Here is a 21,320-nt window from a genome sequence, read left to right as displayed (position 1 = left end):
CATTCCATGTCAAATGAACCAAATTTTGGTCAATTTTGAATGTTACCATCTCTGATTTTATTCATACTTAGTTGTTATGAAGTACCATCTAAAAAGTGCAAAATTGTAGTAGTTCTCCAGTTAGAAGCGTCTGAAATTTGGAAAAAAGCACAATTTTCGGCACACATGAAATCACAAAAAAACTCATAAATCAAGTCTTAGAAGTTTTGTTATGGGTTCTCAATGGGATCATAGTTTTTGACATGTATAAACAAATACTATAAACTAGGTAAGACCATATGACACGGAAATATTGCAATGTAAATTCCATTCATTTGTAAAGGGACTATGTTGTTTACCAAATGGGCCAAATGGTGAAATAATGGGTATGTAGGAAAGGGGCATAACTTGGGGTCTCGCTTTTTTGGAGGGGAGGGCAAGTTGTTAACAAATATTTCTTTAAAATATCTTGGCCCATCTAAAAAAAATGTACAAATTTGTATATTTGGATACGATTCCATTTGAAACTACTATTGTATAACATATTTAAAAGTTTTGATAATTACCAGGTTATTATAAAGCATTGTTATAAGTCTCAAAATATTGGGGAAAGTAAGTGCAGGCCCTTGTCCCCCAAGTTATGCCTCTGATTTAGGATGGTTAAATTTATTTTAAAAAAAGCTTATCTCTCATCTTAGATTGGCACTGATTAGGGATTTGAAACTAATTTACTACTTCTCAGATGGTTCAGCTGGGCAGTTCAAAAACAGGAAAAACTTCTCGAACATTTGACACCATGTTAATGATTTTGGAGTAGCGAGTGGCTTTTTTGAATTGAATTGAATTGAATTGAAAAGTCTTTTTATTTACTACAGAGCGAGATTCAGCCTTGGGCTGCTCTACCACCTAACTCTGGTGAATAAAAGTTACAATACATACATTTATAATACTGAATAATACTGAAATCAAATAACATAACATGAATGAATATGACATAAATGAAAAATAATAAAATTATAAGAGAATACAATGACAGATATATTAACACACACACACACATACACACGTGTACATACGCAATTTCCAGATCGATACTAAAATAGCATGCACACAGGTTGAAATATTCTTTGTGTCAGATAAGTGTTTGCAAAATACATGGTTTTACTTTACTTGATTCCTGTTGCTTAGCCGTACGAGCTAATGCTCAATTTTTGTCTTTGCAATAAAAATAATACGACTTGTTCTTTGAAGTTTTTGGGTGTCGTAGCAAAAGAAACATAATCGGGGAGAGCATTCCAAACCTTTGCAGACCAGAGGGAGAAGGAGCCTTCGAAACTGACAGCAGAGTGGCGGGGAATGTCGATTTTTCGCCGACCTCTAGTATTGTATGGATGTATGGAATTTCTAAATGCCAGTTTCTCGTGGAGATAGCTAGGTGTTTGCAATTTTAATACATTATATATTGTAGAACACTGATGCAGGAGGCGTCGCCTAGACATGTTAAGGATTTTGTATGTATTGAGCAAGGGTAGGATGTGCTGATTTCTCCTGATCGAGAAAACGTAACGAATGCAAGAATTCTGTATTTTTTGTATTCTGTTCGATATTTTACGTTGTAAATTCGTGCCGTACACCACATCACAGTAATCGAAAATAGGATATATTAGAGTTTCGATGAGATATAATTTAGTTTCTGTAGTGAAAAAGTCTCTCCTCCTGTAGAGTGATCTCATTATTGTTAGCGCTTTTGTGCATTGCGCTGAAATATGCCCTGCCCAGGAAAATTTGGGATCAAAAGTAAGGCCTAGATTTTTAACGGTTGGTGCATAAATTATGTTTTGGTTTTTAATTTTGATGTTAATCGTATCATAATTTACTTTTTCAAGATAATAGCTAGAGCCTAAAATTGTGTATACGCATTTATTCTGGTTAATTGCGAGCCCATTTGCAGTGAGCCAATTGTTAAGGGTATGTAGATCATTGTTTAGATTATCAATCTTGTTTAACAAATCCGATGGTGATGACGATATCATCAACTGCGTATCATCCGCGTAACAATGTATATTACAATGGCTGATGGTCTTTGATATATCAGCGACGTATAAGGTGTATAAAAGGGGGGCCAGAATGGAACCTTGCGGGACTCCTCCATTTAATGTTATTGGTGATGATCCGGTGTCGGCAGGGTAAAAAACCCTTTGTCTTCTTTCATTTAGATATGATTGGAACCAGTTTATTACAGGCTTCGAAAAACTGTAGTATTTCATTTTTGCTAGGAGAAGGTTATGATTGACAAGATCGAAAGCTTTAGAAAGGTCTAATAATACTAGTATAGTTAGTTTTTTATCGTTAATCGAACGTAAAATATTGTCCGTGACAGATAATAATGCCGTGGTTGTACTATGAGAAGTACGGAAACCTGATTGAGAATCAGGTAAGATATTATATTTTGCAATGTACTCTTTTAATTGTATAGATATTATCTTTTCTGTGACTTTTGAAAATATTGATAGAATGCTGATTGGTCTTAAATCACTTAGAGAGGTTAACGCCTGCTTTTTGGGGAGCGGAATAACTCGAGCTTCTTTCCATGCATTTGGAAATTGGCTGGTTTTCAGAGAAAAATTTATGGTATGCGTGAGTGCCGTAAGTATGAAGGGAAGGGCCAGTTTAAGCATTTTGCACGTAATGTTGTCCACTCCTGCAGCATTTGATCGAATACTGTACACGGCCTTTTCAACCTCAGAATCTTGAACCTGGCGAAAGGATAATTCTTTTGCATCGTTTTGAAAGCAGTTCTCTAAGAAATACTTGCACTCCTTTGCAATAATGGCGTTGTCTCGAGGAACACTGTCGTAGACCTTTGCAAAATGTTTATTAATTTCAGAGGGACTGCTCAGGTGAGGCGGAAGTTCTCCCGCGTTCCGTTTGCTACCGATACCAATTGTTTTTAGGCTATTCCACATATTCTTTGAATTTCTCTTATTGTTATTTACAATAAAAGAAAAATAAGCTTTTTTCTCTTGCCTCATAACAGAAGTGGTAAAATTTCTTAATCTTTTATATTCGTCCCAATGTAAAATTAATTTACTTCGCTTGTATTTACGCAGCGCACCATCCCTAAGTTTCATGAGCAGCTTAAGATTATCCGTTAGCCACGGCGCTGGCTCTTTCGTCACCCTAACCGTTAGTAATGGGGCGTGAACGTTAAACAAGGCGACGAGATTTTTCTCAAGAAATTCTATTTTAGAATCGATGTTTCCAAGTTTAAACGTTTCATTCCAATTGATGTTTACAGCATCTAGACAAAAATTTTCATATTCAAATTTCTTAAAATCTCGGTACGTAACGTACTTGGCTTTATCCCTGGGTTTTGCGCAATGCAGTGACACGCTCGTCAAGCAGTGGTCTGAAGTTCCGATTGGACTCGCGATTTCGAAAGAAGATACAATGTTGGGGTTGTCAACAATTATTAAATCTAACAATGTTTCGGAAGATTCTGTTATTCTAGTGGGTTTATCAATCAATTGTGTTAAACTATACGATTTTATAATATCTTTAAGAAACAGGGCCTCCGCTTTTTGTGTGCTGAGCATGTCGCAATTAAAATCACCTAGCATAAGGAAAGCGTCTACGCTGGCATAGTTATCTGAAATAATTTCTTCCATGATGGCGAGATTTGTATAGGGTACATTTGGTGGACGGTAAAATGCGCAAATGCCAAGTTTTAGGTCACTTACACTAACTATCATGCTAATATATTCAATATCATTGGCTTCGGATGGTCGGAAGTCTACGAATTTTACTGCCAGCGCCGAGCGGATAAATATGGCAATGCCCCCGCCCTCTTTCTTGTTTCTGTCGTTACGGAAAACCGAGTAACCGGGGATGTTGATTTCGTTCGTCCCGTCTGCGCTACAGAGCCACGTTTCCGTTATTATTACGATATCGTAAGCACGTTGGCGTACCACGAACCTCAGTTCGTCTATTTTCGGGATTAAAGAACGAACGTTTGCGTGTGCTATGCTGAGGTCGGATAAATTTGGCAACCTCTGCTTCCGAACCAGGGTGTCGTGGGTCTTTGACCGAGTAACGGGGGTTGAGACTGTTTGATGGTCAGGCGGGTAGGGGTCGCTCTCTCTCATGACGTTTTCACCCATTCTTGAAAGAAAATGGCGCTACTGTTTCTCCTTCCCTCCCCTCTCTCTGCGGCCGATCGGAATACGTAGCTGTGGGGACGTTCTATGCTACAGCTCATGGGAAAGGAGTGTGTGATGGTCTGGGTGGTAATGTGAAAAGACTTGCAGGAAGGGCAAGCCTGCAGAGGTCCTATGATGATCAAATAATTACACCATCACAGCTGTTTACATGGTGTGAGGAAAACATCGACTCCATACAGTTCTTCTTCTTCAATGAAAAACTACACAATGAAGAACAAACAATACTTGTAGATAGATTTCTGTCTGCAAAACTGATAACAGGTACACATAAATTCCACAGTTTCATCCCAGTGTCTGATACAGTGTTAGCGACAAAGGTATTTTCAACAAGTGAACAGTCGTGCACTTTTACTATGTTAGGAGCAGGCGTGAAACAGAGGCTGCAACTGGCAGAAGTGAAAGGATATGTAATATGTGAGAACAACAATCATTGGTGGCTTGCTGTAGTCTTGGACAAGAATGAGGCTGCAAATACGGTGGAAGTTGAGTTTCTGCCAGATCCTCACCCTTGTGAAACCCAGATGTCCTACTGGCCCGGCTGTAGTTACTACCTTTCAAAGGAAGAAATGGATGCAGCAACCATGGCTCTTGAAAATTACCATACAGTAAATTAAAGTTGTTGCCATGAAAGAAGGGAAGGTATGATAATTATGTTTTCCTTATAGAGTGTAATGAACTTTTAGATTTAACTGTAATATTCCCGTGCCATACGGCCTTACCTAGTGAATAGTATTTGTTTATACATGTCAAAAACTATGATCCCATTGCGATCCCATAACAAAATTTCTAAGACTTGATGTTGAAATATGTATGTTTCTATGTGTATTTTTTAAAAAATTCAAAATATAGGTTTTCGAAAAATTCGATTTTCAAAAAAAGTTTGAATGACCTTGAAATGAAAAAAAATTGAAAGGTAGTCATGTGATATACCTAAATAAAGCTCTACGTCAATTCTAGCTTGATTTATGACTTTTTTTGTGATTGCATGTGTGCCGCAAATTATACTATTTTTCATACTTTAGAGGGGTCTAACTAGAAAAGTACAACAGAAAAAATCTGAAAATTTGCCGTTCTTCCTACCTTAGGTAATACTTCATGACAATTAAGTATGAATAAAATTAGAGATGGTTAGGTGTTTTTCATTGGTTCACTTGACATGGAATGACCCTATAGTGGCTGTGAGTCCAGATGCCAGAGCCTTGCTAGTCTGCAAATTACAGTCCAGAGTGTACAGTGTGAAAGAGGGGTTAGCTCTTGAAGGCCTTATGAAAAGATCTATCCTTATGAGGCAAAAATTTTATCAAGAAGTCAAGTGATTTGTTCTCTTTCTTAATGATTGTAGGCCTCCCTGACGGTGTACTGGTAGCGTCATCACCTTCTAATCAAGAGATCCTGGGTTCGATACCCAGTGGAGGCACATAGCATTCCAATCCCAATTTAAACTCTAGGTCCAGTCCTGATTAGCCTTACTGTGCATAAAGTGGACTTAAAACACCAACTAAATCAATCAGCCTTAATGATTGTGTCCATGGCTCTGAATTTTAACTTAGGAAAGAATTCTATTAAGTGAAATCTCATGTTCTAAAATTATGTAATAGTAAAAGTTCCCCATGCACTTTGCACCATGCCATGAGGCTTACATAAGGACGATGTAGGGGTAGGGCTCCACACATTCTATATCGGCTATTTTGGAGGTGATGTGATCAGCACCATGCTCCAGCTGCCTTTACCCCCATGGTTGCCCCAAGGTACCCATTTATTTTGGGCTGGGTGAGTCTCAGAGCAACTTTATGTGGGGACAAGGTCGGAAAAATTCTGACCTTAGATCGCCCACTATGGGAATTAAACCTGGATCTCCCACGTGACAGTCAGAAACCCTACCGCAGCTTTCTTTTAAAACTAGAGTATATAAATGAAGGGCTCAGGTGTAAAACATGGTAAGTGACATTTTGGTCATTTCTGAGTTCATTAAGAAAAAAGGTTTATTACAAGCTATACTGCAGATAAATTGTTTTTCTGTTGTGTTTACCAATTTCAGAAGGCTTCACTGAGTCCAATGCAAATTGTATGACATGGCAATTTCACTCGAAAATTGAAGGATGATACATTTTACTTTGTAACTCAAAAATTACCAAATTGTCTCTTACCATGTTTCACACCAGAGCCCTTCAAATTATAACCTTATTTCCATAAAAGCAGTCAAAAGCAGTCATGAAATGGAGGAATTCCACATTCAATTACTGAAATATTAGATTTGTAAAATGATCAGTAACCAGTCATTGTTGGCTCATATGACTAAATCCAAATTAATTTCTTCCATTGCTAAGAAACACCAACACTCTGTCTTTGGAATCTGTGGAGCAAGGCTATGCATAATGCGATAGAGAAGGGGAGAAAGTAAGTGAAGTGGTAGCTGCAACTTCATTTTCCACACCATACATTCAGTTCCCCTCTCATGTGTTCACTGGTCAAGCTCTCTCTTGAGTCACTACTTGTGCAGACAATTGTTTCTATTCACCTGCTCCAGAGATTCCCAGAACAGAGTGTACTCCTTGAGAGTTATGTAATCAGATCAGCAAAGAAACATCAGAATAAAAGTACATACACTTTAGCTTCAATGGAAGTATACTGAAGTAAACTGAAGAAAGCAATCATGCAACATTTTTCTGTCAAGTGCAAGAATATTACTTTTATCATCACTTTCTTGAAGCAATTCACGAATAAACTTGTTCCTAAATATCATAGAAATCTAATTTTCATATTATTGTTAAATATTATATTTGAGTTTTATAGCTTCTTATTAATTTTATTTTTATTAAAATGAATGACAATGTATGTTTCTACCATAGACATAACTTGAGACCTAACTTTAGGCAAGTGCTCCATCAACATGTCCCTGCAAAGTTACGCCTATGATTTCTACTAAACAAAGTGTGTGCAAAACTCACCCAAATCCAATTGCCATTCAGCTTGGATTTCATCAGAGCCAAAGCTAACATGACTGACATCTAGTGGTGCTGTATCCTGCCATTCTACAAATGGTTTTGAGCTCTCGCCCACCAACAGTGTAAAAGCATCATCTTGAATGCTCAGTTGAAAATCGACCCATTTGTTTTGTCCCATTGTTAACAAAACCTAAAACATAATTTAAAAAGAGATGAGGAATATCCTTTAAATTTAAACCTCGCATTTGCAACTGTAGGAACTCTGAGTTATACAGTTCCAATTTTCCTTGTAAACTGAAATTGTATACTACAATATAAATTGTATCAACCAGATTTTCAACCCCTAGCTTGGTATTTCAGTTCAGTAACTTATGAACTACACTCTTTCTTGGGAATCTGCAGACCAAGGCCATGTATAATGGTAGAAAAGAGGAGAAAGTGAGTGGGTGGAGCAAAACAGTGCACACTCTTGCAAAGTGCTGGTAGCTGTACCAGAATTTTCCTCTCCATGGACTCACTTCCTCTCACACATTTGTTAGTCGAGTACCCTCAAGTCACTACTTGCAGAGAGATTTGTTTTTATTTCCTTGTTCCACAGATTACTGGGACAGTATAATTACCTTTTGATTACTTATTTCAATTTCTCTGTTGTTCGATTCTATTATTGTTAATAAGTAATGCTGTCCACTTCAAGTATTTTTGTGCACATGAAACTATGTTAAACTAACAAGAACATTGAAAGGAAATTATTATATTGCTTTGTAAAAAATACAGGCAATATTTAAGTATATACATAATTGTCTATTGTCAACCTATCTTTGTTTGTGAACTACTTATGATTGAATAATATCAATATTCCTACATTTTCATGTTTAAATCATGGCTTTGTTAAACCACAGACTGTATGTACATGAGTGTAGGATATGATCACTGTGCTAATATTATATTCTAAAAATTTATTACATATTAATGTACACCATCTATAAAGTAAAAGATGTAACTTTCAAAGCTGAACACAAAACAGAATGAATTATATTTAGGCTAAGGGGTAAGAATAAATTAAAATTATTAAAGAAGCACACGTATATATAATAGGAATTCCATTTTCACTTTGAAACATTACCCCAATGCTCTATGGTAAAGCTGCATCAATGTCTCCAACCACACAATATCTACACTAATGTTCAATGTAATGTTCAATGCAATGAAAATTTAATGATTTTTATGTAAAAACCATACACAGTGTAGCCTCTCTTTCATGTTCCAGGATTTCAAACTTTCCTGCTTATACATTCAACTTACTGTGCATGGTTCCAAAAGAAGGCAACATGCTACAAAATGTTCATGGATTGTAGATTTTAAGCTTTTCCATCTTGGTCCATTTCAAAACAGAGAATTCAGGTACACTATATCTTACACAGGAATTCAATATAACTCAGCTGTTCACACTTACCACTGCCTGCTTCATAACAAGATGGCAATTTCTGGTTGAATCTCCTGGCAGAACAACAGTTTTCTTTCCTGAGACACTACAACGTAACACTTCAGCATCCCCAAAGAGGTCATTCTTGAAGCTAACTACATACATAGTTAGTGAATCCAAGCTTCTTTGTGTAAGTAAGTATATCATGAGACTGCCGTACAGCTTGGAAGTTCTTACAGAGAAATTCAAAGAACCATCATGAACTGGGACAGGAGGAACTGTTGTTGAAGTACCATCAGTAGTGAATTCTCGAACTCCTAAATGATAGAAATGGTATTTATTAATTGCATTTTGAGAAAATGTCAAGAAATGTTAAAAAAAAGTAGTTTTAATATATTTGCATACAGCAACAAAAGTATGCAAGCATTAGGGAAGCAAAATATCACAGGGCTCTGGGCAAGATTAGAATATGAGGTCCCCATTCGTTCTTTTACTTTGAAATCTCAATCATCGTCTTTTAGAAGTTATACAATAACATTAAACCGTTGTTCATGATTGACTTGTTCGCCATTTATATAGGTATAGTTCACTTTTGGCTACCTTGTCATTTAGTTCTCTCCCCCCCTTGAAAAAAGTGAACTTACCCATGTGAAAATTCTGACATTAGTATGAGTTATGCTTTATCAATACTCTGTCAACGAAATCTTTAGAACAAGGCCATGAATAATGGAAGAGAAGGGGAGAAAGCAAGTTGGCAGAGCAAAGCAATCTGCACTGATGCAAACGGCTGGGAGCTGCAATCAGTTCCCCTCTCACAACTTTATTGGTCGAGCCATCTCGAGGCACAATTTATGCAGAGATTTGCTTTCGTTTACTAGCTCCAGAGATTCCCAGGACAGAAAAATAGTTACATAGTGCATTTACAAATTTCATCAAATCAGCATAGAAATGTCTATGAACTAAAGAACAGTGTCTTACTAGTTTCATCCTAATTTATTCTTAGACTTGTATTTCTTCCTCAGAGATTAGAAGCTAGGTTTAATACAAGTAAAAATAGGCAAGGTCAAAAGAAAAACTAAAAGATCTTTTGACTCTTACTTTTCAAACAACAGGCAATCTAAACTACATTATTTCTACATAACTCAACATATTATGCATAATATACGATAAATACCTTTGAAATAAGGTGGAGGTTCATCTGAAATTTCTGAAGCCCTGACAGTGGACCAACCATTGCTCTCCCACTTGCATTCATAGTCAGGCTGTGAACCACATGGTGGAATATCTGACCCTACAGTTGGATCTGCAAGAAAATTGAAATATCATAAGATAGAGTTACGAGTGATTCACTATGCGAATTTAAGTGTAAACCTATGTAGAAAAGTGAAATAAATTTATAAGATCATCTCAGTTCAGGCAACTCATGAAAGAACAGATTATCACATACATACAAGTTATATAAATATATACTTATTCAACTTTAGAATGTGTACATTCATGGGTTCATTGTACATTTCATTGGGTTACCTATTATTTTACATTTCATTAGACACATTACTTCATGTGTTTATTTGATGCACAAAGAATGCTAACATATTACATGAAATTTAATACAATGCAATGGACATAACAATTCTGTACAGGTGCAGGCCAGAAATTTCTTGCTTGGGATGGGAAATTTCTTGATCCTGAAGTTCAGGATGGGAAAAATTTGCAATTTTCTGACCAAGTCTGGAAATTTTCAGGCTAGGAAATGTTCGAAATTCCCCAGTTCTGTGGAAAACTTGAATTCTACATGTCATTTTCCCTTATGTGATTGTGTTTTGAATTTCTGGAATAAGAATTAATAATTTCTGAGAAGTTTCAGGCACTTACAATACAGAAAATATCAAGAATTAACCACTTTTAAGCAAAAACTAAATATGCTGACCAAGGCAGTAATTTATCTTATTAAAAACATAAACTAAACATAACGTTTCAACCTTCTAGCAAGGTCTTCTTCAGACTCTGTATCAAGTACAACCACATTCTATATGGAAGTAATTGTGTTTAGCCTTTTAGGTGAAAGTAAAGTTGGCAAGTGAAAGTCACCTGCTAGAAAGTTCCAAACAACTTTCTAAATAGTCTGGAGGGAGTAATGTTTGTGTGTATATATAATGCCCTGTTTTTGTATCTTGTTACTTTTGTACTTGATACAGAGTCTGAAGAAGACCTTGCTAGAAGGTTGAAACGTTACGTTTAGTTTATGTTTTTAATAAAATAAATTACTGCCTTGGTCAGCATATTTAGTTTTTCATAATCATGGAAACAAGGCTTAATAGTGTTACACTTTTAAGCATTACATTTTATGAATTCTTGATTGCTTGGGATCCCGGTACTGGATTTTTGGGATAAGACACAAACCTACAATTCACGCAATGGGGGTGCAAGGGGTGACCCTTTCCAATGACATCAAAATGTCAATCTTGTTTCCACATACTACACCCTGGACTGAATTTTGCAGACTAGGGTGACTATGGCATATGGAGTATAATCCTCTGTGGAGCCCATGTTGTGCCATCCCTATATGTTTGTGATTATCCGTTCATCCATCTCATCTTATTACCATTCATCCCCAAGGGTGAAAAAAAAAACAACTAAACCAATCAATCTAATTCTAGTAACAATACAGACAGTAGATAAATACTCAAAACCAGTGACTTGCCCAGGATTTTCAAAAGGTTAAATTTTTCTTGTAGTCAACCCTCATTTTGACATGTTTACCTGCTTTTGACATTATTTTTAGGATTAGGAATACTAGGCCAAAGGGGGGTTATGAGCCCCACCAACTCCACCCTTGGGCATGCCACTGCTCAAAATACATACTCTTCATAAGTAGTCAATAGTAGTTAATATTGATCCTTGGAATACTCCTTGTGTTATGGTTTCAATGTAGATTTTTCTTGACTTATTTCTATATATGTATTTTCCGTTCTTCTTAATCCCATATCACTCAATTATGGTATTAGAATTTGAAGGATTTCTCTGAAGGCAATGACTAATACAACTCTACTCATGAGCAACCCTGAAGAGACAACAAATATATAACTTACCTACATACATGCCATCCTTGTCTATGAATGGATATCCAAGTGCATCTGTTCTCGCATGGCACTCCACTGTTTTCTCATTGCCATCACCATAGAATCTGTAGATAGTTGTGACATCAGAACCTTTAAATATTTACAAGAATATTCTGAATATATCCATTGTAGATTAAAGTATTACCTTCATACAAGAAGGGATAATTTCTATTGGATTCTTAATCACAAAGCATTCACATTAACCCCTTCCCTGGGGCGACCTTAAAGGGAAGTGCAACCAACAATAAATTGTCTATATATAGATGCAACCGCAAATTCGTTTCATCATAAATAATGCAAAAAACTAACTATAAAAATACAAAATGAAGCTAAGGAAAACAATCTATACGTAGACTCTGCTGCAAATAAACATTTCATATTAGTTAAGGCCAAAAGTAAAGTGCCACCTGCATACAGCATCATGCCATGAAGGCACATTTAGGGGTTTTGGGGTAGGGCCCCACACCCCCACTACATGTTCTTGTTCTTGGCCATTTTTAGGTGAAGTGATTAGCACCATGCTCTGGCCACCTTTACCCTCCAGGGTTGCCCCCAGATACACATTTATTTGATGCCGAGTGAGCCCCAGAGACACTTTATGAAGGGACTAGACCAGTAAAATTCCTACCTCAGAACACCCACCCCAGGAATCAAACCCTCGTTCTCTCGCATGGCAGTCAGACACCCTACCAACTAGACTGGTTCAATAGAACTGGAAAAGCATCAACAATGGATGTTTTGATTGCCAATAGCCCATATAGACTAATAATAGCATGAAAAAGTGGTGTCTATAAAAATGACTTGCCACAATACAAGAACCGTTAACTTTCAAATACTGTCTATATATAGACACCCCGCCAAAAAGGCCCAATTTTAGAGAGTCTGTATATAGCTTCACTGCAGAGAATTAGTTAATTGAATAATGTCGGATTTATAAAGTGGTTAACATTTTTACTGAGGCAAAATATACCTATGTATCAAATTATTTGCAACTATTTCCATCTGAATGTACTTGGAGAAAATACTGAAAAGAAACATTTACCGATACTTTGTGATACAGACAATTTGTCACAAACATAGTTTGAAAAAATATGGGTTTCTTCAAGCTTCAAACTTGAGGGTAACAAAAATTAGCATTTGTGTGATTAAATTATTTTTTTAAAAGTTTACCATTCTTTCTTGAAATTATTATATTGTATAAACAACATGTATATTTTTTTACTTGATGTAAATTGGAATAAAGCAAGTAGTGATTTGATATACTTGTACAGTCATGGACACTGCTGGCTTGTAATGAATATATTGACTTTCAATGGAATCATTTCAAGCTGGCAGTGTCCGTGACTGTACCTGTATTTTGAATAATAATGAGGAACAATTAGTATTACAATGTACAAATCAAAATTATAATTTTACAATACAGTGTTGCAAAACTTGCAGTATTAAATAATAACATTTAATGCATCTGGTATCAAACATAAATATCAAATCATACACACATGAATAGTTGAGTTTCCTTTTTTTTATTTATAATTATTTTATTAACATGATTTTATTCTTCTAAGAATTTGAGGTCAAGTCACTGCCAGGCAGGGGGGGCTTAAGGGCTGGACAACCTGGGCAACTGCCTGAGGCACCATCCTTGGGGATTGGCAAACCATGACATCTCCCTTGATTAGGGCCAAAATCTGATTTCTGATCACATAAGCGTGACTATTTGTTTCTTTGAGTTTATTTTTAAGCCACTTATGCATGGATAGACTAATCGGGATTGGACCTACAGTTTAAAGTTGGATCTGAACCACTTATATACCCCCACCAGGTACTGGGCTATTCAATTTTTAAAAAGTTGGATTTATTTTTGACAAGAAGTAATTGAAGTTACAGCTCCACAATATCAACATAAGTATATTGCAAAACCATGTGCAATTTTTAACCTAGAGATTACTGTTATTTTGATGTCATTATGTAGGCACAAAATAAACACACACCTACATGCTCTTTTACAGTAACACTGAAAGTAGTTTAAAAAATAAGGCTATGTTTTTATCATTAAAGCCAAAAATATATGATATAGTTATGTCTTTTTATTCGAGGAAGCAGGAAAGCAGGTGGACCAAGGTAGAAAGATGGGCAGCAGGGGGAGGGGGTGGGGTGAAAAGTAAGGGGTGCCAAAAATGTACCTTGCTCAGGAGAAAATTTTATCTTGAGCCGCTCCTGCTACCAGGCCATATACTCTGTATCTTTTTTCAACTAATTCATTGAATAATCATTCATCCATATCAGCAGGATTAACTTATATGGTAGAAAAGAAATTATGGTAAATATCCAAGCACAGATGCAAAATATGTGCCAAAGGAGAGGAGGCCAAGTAATCAATGTTTATAATATCTAAGAGGCATGCTGAAATTAGTGAAGGTAATTTTAGTAGGGAAGAATGAAATTTGAACAAGTGAAAATCTTTTCAAATTTAAATTTGCTAGATATTTAACTCCTTCAATATTATTTGAAAGTTTTAAAAGTTTTTAATTTGATACTAGAAACAGTATAAATATACTTACTAAATACAAAGGCAGAAAAGTGGAGAATGAGAAGATTAAAACATATTTCTTGCAGCGTGTTTCTCATTTTTACACAAGGTATGAAATAGAGACCCTGCAAAATGAAGAAGAGTTATTTTTTAATGTTAAAAATAATATTACCTTAATTCTAAATTTATAATTATGTTGACACAAAATATTATTCATAAGCTTTTATCTATCAGAGTATTGAAGTTTATTTTTTCATTCAAGAATGGTGTTAGTATCATGGTTGTAAATGTAGAAAGTACATCGTGGCAAGTACCAAGAGAATGCAATAAAATATCAGGGCACAATTGTGGAATGCATGAAAATATCTTTTAATGTATTACATGTATTGTAATGTAAAGGTGCACAATTAAAGCTAATATTTTCCCATTCTAATTGCTTTTTTAAATTTATTTTGATTTAGGAATGGTTAGAAAATATTTGTGTGTCTTGGTTATGTAATATCTTGTTCATTTACTTTTGTTTATCATAAAAAAAGGTAAAGTGCTCCCTTGTGCTTAGCACCAAACAAAACATTGCTTAATTTTGAATTTATGGCGTTCATGCAATAATTAACACATATTATTGTGGCTAAAATGAAATTATATGTGTGAAATATAAAATGTTTGGTTGACTTTCATTTTCCAGGGGCGGCAACGACCCCCCTCTTGCCTCCCCTTCTGGACGCCCATGTCCCCAGCAATAGGATAATTTCATAGTCACTTAATCTGCTGTCTGTCATGACATCCCTTGCCATTCTTTTCACACTACACTTTCATAATTTGAATTATATGAGGTCTTTCCAGATAACTGAGATGGGAATGCTTTGCAGGCACTATTCATCAACATTCTAATATATTGCACATGAATAATTAATAATGGTAAATTGCACAGAGGTTTGAATTTCACTTGAAAGTGCCTATCTGAGGATGGATAAAGTGAACTTAAATCTCGCAATTTTGTTCCTACAGAAACATACATGATTGTACACATACTTTATTTTTATTATGTTATATTTTATGTTTCTCACCATCGAAGGATCCACATTTGCATCCTGATCTGAGCATTGGATGTTGCTTTAAGAGCATCTTTTTTTTTTTTTTTTTAAAATAAAACTTTATGCATTAACCTGTACCCTTGAAATTAAATAACAATAAATTATGGCATTATCATAAAGATTAATAGTTCAATTATATCTAGGCTTGTACACAAATATAAAGTTAGGTTTAAATTAATAGTCAACCACTGAATCTAATGAACCTTTTGCAGTCCAGTATAACTGATGCCAGGGAGGAATCTAACATAAATCAGCCAAAATGAAAGTTTTCATTTTTTAAAACCTAAAATTCAATTTAAATGTAAAACTATTCATTATAATGTTAGAGTACCAGCCAATGATTTCATACTCAATTTGTTTCTTTCATCTTTAAAAATGTCCATTTTAAGGTAAAGAACTTAGCTTGAAATAATATGTGCAAGAACCATAGGCTACGAGCTGCTTTGAAGATATAAATGTCAACACACTTCCATTATGACAAACAATACATTTCCATATTTTATTCTACTATTTCACTAGTTACCTTTGTGTAAAATTATTTTTTTGTCTATTTGCGCTAGGATTTCTAGATAAAATTTCCAGGTCATTGAAATCTTTTCTCTGTTATTTTTGTATGAGGATTGCAAGAGAGTAAAGGTTATAGATAATCTGTGAACTGCTCCTGCTTGATAAGAATGAAATTAGGTTAAATTGTCTTTTTTATGTGTGTATAGGGAGTTAAATTGTCTTTTTTATGTGTGTATAGGGAAGGGGTTTATACACGATGTAGCCATACTTCACTGATACATTTTCAAAGAGCATAGAGAACATGAAAATCGCCAAGTTCTCTGAATAACATATTGCTCATTTCATACCTCGCCAATGGTGTAACACTATTGCCTTGTAATTAAGAGGACTGGGTTCGATCCCTGGTGGAGGCACATTGCAAAGTGACTTTCTGGTTTGCTCATTGGGGTGCTATGAATCCTAAAAAATGACTTTTTCTATCTTAGATGTATGCAACACCATGTAACAAAGATTCATGGTTATTATTTCTGTTAGAAAGCTACAAAATTTTTAGTATGATATGGGATAGGGTTGGCTTCCTGTGAAGTGTAAATATCTATTTAATTGTTACTAATTATTTTTTTGATGCAAACACATCAAATATGGAAGAAATATGTGTGGGTAGTGATAAATGTATTATCTGAAGGAAAAATGTCAATAACTTCACCCTGATAGCATCTGTGCATAGTATCATTTGTAGTATCTTATCCTTTAGTAAAAACAAATACCAGTGGCAACGAAAGGATTGCATACAGTAGTAGTTTCCAAAGTGTGCACCGTGGCACTCTGGAGCACCATGGCTGTTCCAATATTTTCAGTGAAATGACACTTGTTCCAAATATGTGCTTTTTTTTACTACCTTTTACATGTAAAATGATTCTGAATTTGAAATATGTGTTTATTTTTTAACTTAAGGCAATCAACCTAACCACACTAACTGAGCGTTGCAAGTGTTAGATAGGCCTACATTTTGATTTGGGTGCCGTGGAAAAATCTTGAAACACGAAGGGTGCCATGAAACAAAAAAGTTTGGGAACCCTTGGCATACATTTTGGTTAGAAAATGCCACTTTTTGATGGCTTGTAGCATCAAAGTGAGGGTTCGAAGAGCAAACCTTTCCTAAGAAAGTTGTGTACTTATGTTCAACACATTTACAAGTAGCAAAAAGTTGCAGTAAAATAAATTCCGATTGACAGAATCTCTTAAATTATATTCTACTTCTTTTCTTATGCTAATATTGTGTTGTGTTTTTTGAAACAAAAAAAAAAAGATGTCTGTTAAAAGTACTTAAATCAGAATGTTTTTAATATTATTTTTTTACACAAAAAGTTACTAGGGTTGTTCAACGTTGACTGGGACATTCATTTCTAATAAAGAGTTCAAAAGTCCTACAAGCACTAAACTAGGCCAGTTTCTCCAAGTATTCCTCCTGAGCATCCAGGCACTGCTAACATCGTTGTGTCAGTTCCCTGGATCCTATGACATAGAAGGATAGGTGTGCACAGACCCTCTGTTTAGGGGGAGCAAAAGCCTTGATAAAAGTTCAGTCGGGAAAAAAACAACTCATTTTATCTCACTGTTATTAGTTGCATTGCATTGATATATGGAGCAACATAGGTGAACCATAACGAATAAATAAATTGTCCCTGAAATGTGCCGTGCTCATTTTCCTCCAAACAATTGTGTTCATGCATTTAATATAAAACTGTTCAGTAGCAAGAGTCTGAAGTAAACTTCCCTCTTTGGTAATTTACAATGCAAACTAAAAACAATATTGATTTAACATGGCACAAAAATATCATGGGGCACTATGGCATTCTTTTTTTAATTTTTTTCATTTAGATCGTTCGACGCCCAGGGACAACTCCCGCCGCCTCCTAGCTATGGCTCTGAACTTTACAAGACTGCAAGAAAAGCAGATATTGCGAGCGAAGCGAGCAAGAAAATTTTACGAAATGTATTTTTTTTTGTATAAAATTTGATATCGAGGGGGACAATTGCCCCCCTGCAGGTGCTCTTGGCCGCCTGGAAGAAATAATGCAAGAAAATCGTAAAAACTAATTCCATCTTGAGTATCCTTTTGTTCTGCTACTCTTAGATTCTACTAGTCTTGCTTAAATTTTCTTCAATGTTTGCCCCCCCTCTGCCCCTCTAGAATTGGTTTCCATCCAAGGTTGGGGAGGGGCAATGCACATTGCCCCCTTGAAGTTGCGCCACTGCACCCCTTCCCCCCGTTGTTGCTTTAAACTTTAATCGGCTTGAAAATACTTAATTTTCTTTAAGAGTATAATATCGTTTATTAACGATTCTATAGTAAGATAATCTGTGTAAAAATACTGTAAGCTTAAGTGTAACCCTACTTCAAATAACAATAAATAAAAAAAAATCCTCTACACTAATTTCTAGGTGAAAGTATAATAATGTAGAAACATGGACGTCTGGAAGGGGAGTGCAAGGATGGACACACCTCCCCCTTAGAAATCGAATGTCAACCTAAACAGTATATATTTCACACGTATAATTTGATTTCAGTCACAGTAATTTACATACATTAATGCGATAGCTTCAAATTCAAGTAGTGTCTTTTGAGAGGGCAACACTATTATCGAGGTAATATACCCCCATGGAAAATTACCTTACTTGTCCCCCTGGTAAAAAAAAATCTGCGGACGTCCATGATTACCGGGGGGGGGGGAATTGCTCCCCGTGCGCACGCCTATGCATAGAAGGAAGTTGATTGCTGTTGTAGCCACTACAGGGCATCTTTCTTGTCAGTATCCCTTCTTTCTTCAATTTCTCCCCTCTCATATGCTCTTTAACGAGCTAAAGCAAATGAGGACTAAAAGTGGTAAACGTTGTAAGTGCCAAAAGCGAAAGTGTTGGGAAATCGCATCGTTCCGCCCATCAGCCCGTAAAAACATTCACACTCGTGACCTCTTTACATGCCCTTTGAACTACTTAGAGGGCTACCAACCACATTTCACCTTTACCACATTATAAAGCATGGCACATTTCACAGTTTAACGTGGAAAACGGTGTTTAAATTATTGTGGCACTCACAGCGTTTACCAATTTTAGTCTTCAAATGAGACAATCAATGAGGGCTAAGTCTGGAGTGTTAGTAGTCTATATGGAACAAAACGTCCCGGGTGTATTTTGCCGAGAGTTGTTGCTGTCAGATTAACCGTGAGGGGCCAGGGATTATCATGATGAAAAATGACATGTTCAGACAATATTACCGGTCTTTTCTTGCAAATGGCATTACGTACGGCATCCCTTCATCAATGTGCAGTAATACTATGCATTAATCCTGTTCCTTCCTCCAAAACAACCGCATGAATAACACCTTACATGTCCAAGTTGGATGAATGGGGTCCATGCGGTTCATTTGTTAACAATTATCTTCACCAAACTGTTGATATCATTCACACACTTTCGGTCATGGCATCGTTGTTCCCATACTGTGCTTGCAATCTTCTCAAAATTTCAGTTCGATTAATCTTCCTTCTCCTTCACAAGGAATTTGATTATACACTACTGTCCTACAGTTACAGACACACTACTGCCATTTTCATAAACACTACTGCACATGACTGCGCATGCGCCAACTACATCGGGACGAACGTTCCGTGCAACACTCACGAAGGATGCAGGTACATTCTCAAGCAGTTTTATCGTTCTCCAGCTATTCGCCACTTTTTGGTGCACATATGTCCCGGTCAACATTGAACGATCCTGTAGCAACTCTTCTTAAAGTCGATGCCCCGATCCCAAAAAAAATTATCGTAAATTGCTTTTTAAGTTTTTAGCTTTATATATTAATTAATATGTACTCAAATTTTTACATTATTAAATAAATTATAACAATCATAGAGAGTATTAGTTCGATAATGTCTACGCTTGTTGGCAAAACATAAGATTTGTTTTAAATTAGTTTACAACAACTGGACATGGAATGTTTTAGTTCCCTCTGGCCAATATCACTAAATTAATTTGGTAAGTGCTTATGTTCATCCGAATGCTCCAATTCGAATACCGAAAAATTCAAATTAATCAAAATATTTTTACTTCAATAAAACTAAATTGACAGTGGTGCCGTCAGTCAACCTCGAAATTTGGAGACAGGAAGCAACGGGTCCCCCGGTTAGATCCTTTGATCGCTCGCCACACTAATGGGGAAGCATTTCCTGTTATCACAATCGAAACCCGAACGAAAGGCCATCCTTTCAGGTGATTGCCAGCTCGGGCTGCAAGCCCCAAACTTCAGGAGAACCTCCCGTGCGCGGCCCGGTATAATTTATGCCAGGGGCCTCCTTCATGAACACTGTTCTAGAGCACTATCGTGAGTTTTCTAGGGGCTTGTTTCGCTGTTGCCTAGATATCCATGATGGAAATTAGGCTTACATACGTACGAAACTATTTTGAATATCTAGACAGCAGCGAAAGCGAACCACACGAAGAAATATTTAGGTCAATTTGACGCCAAGCACCCTGGTCGTAGTTGAAACATGCGTTAATAATTTCCCATTCAGATGTAAAATTCGTTTGTTTCATTAGGTATATTTTAAGTACACTTTATACTGAAATAAGGTAACAGAGGCTGAACAAACTCACTGCACTATATTCCCGCCTGGAATCGAACCCGGGGTTTACTGATTCTAAGAATAGAGCGAAAATCACAGAGGCCAGATCCGATCAAAATCTGCATATGACCATATTTATAACATACAAGAGTCGATAAATTCCGCAAAATGGAACTAATCTGCACTCCAGATCTTTCATTGTAAAACTTAAAATGACTGTGCAAGTTAGGCAGACGTGTAATGCCATATTATTTAAAACAACATGTAAAGCAATTGAATATCAAATTTACTTACTTCAGATATTAAATTATCAGACGATGTTCAGTCCTGCGTCCGTCAAGGAAGGTTTTGTCGGTGAATTCAGTTGATTCACTTTTGGCATTATATGACACTAGTATTGACCTAATGACCTATTATCATTTGTGCTCTTTATTTCACTTCTACTATCGCTGGCCTTTGGTCATTATGTTTATAAAATACTTAGTTTCAAACAGATAAGTATTGTTTTTTTAAATATATTTTTAATTTAATTATGTCTTTGCGATTTCAGACAGACATCATGAATTCCACTCTATCATTTTTAAACAGATATAGTTTGCCAGACGTATGAATAATGCAGTGATTAAGTTTCACAATTACTGAAAGTCTTAACATTAATTTTACCCCGTCACTAACTTTTCAATTCATAGCAGTTTTCCCACTACTAATTGATTGATTGAGTTTTTTTTTTTACTTCGCTTTTCTGCCACTATTGCTAATTGCGAAGATAATATAATGATGACTAGTGATAAGATGGGTTGGACAAAGGACATTTCAAACAGGCGACATAACACCCCAGAAATGAACATACTGGCTGTGAGTCCAGTCGCCAGAGCCTC

The 21,320-nt window shown here is 36.0% G+C and overlaps 1 protein-coding gene across 2 annotated transcripts in view; it reads right to left on the bottom strand.

The window, feature by feature from the left end:
* The window catches only part of LOC145989737 (uncharacterized), a 64,454-nt gene extending 43,647 nt beyond the window's left edge, over window positions 1–20,807 (bottom strand). Inside the window, exons 1-6 of one of the 2 annotated variants that reach the window (XM_083125009.1) lie at window positions 20,737–20,807; window positions 14,251–14,344; window positions 11,660–11,779; window positions 9,742–9,870; window positions 8,598–8,884; window positions 7,148–7,334 (exon numbers count right to left, since the gene is read on the bottom strand). In XM_083125009.1, the coding sequence (XP_082981135.1) occupies window positions 7,148–7,334; window positions 8,598–8,884; window positions 9,742–9,870; window positions 11,660–11,779; window positions 14,251–14,317 (790 nt within the window). In that variant the 5' untranslated portion in view covers window positions 14,318–14,344; window positions 20,737–20,807. Of the gene's footprint in view, window positions 1–7,147; window positions 7,335–8,597; window positions 8,885–9,741; window positions 9,871–11,659; window positions 11,780–14,250; window positions 14,345–20,736 lie in introns of those variants that run through there. The other variant, XM_083125010.1, reaches the window with a different exon arrangement.
* Window positions 20,808–21,320: the final 513 nt, after the last annotated feature.

Source organism: Lepisma saccharinum, chromosome 7 (genome assembly GCF_977018435.1).
Source record: "Lepisma saccharinum chromosome 7, izLepSacc3.1, whole genome shotgun sequence".
Classification (NCBI taxonomy): Eukaryota; Metazoa; Arthropoda; class Insecta; order Zygentoma; family Lepismatidae; genus Lepisma; species Lepisma saccharinum.
Note: the sequence above shows the minus strand (reverse complement) of the source record. Positions and strands in the feature narration are given on the sequence as shown.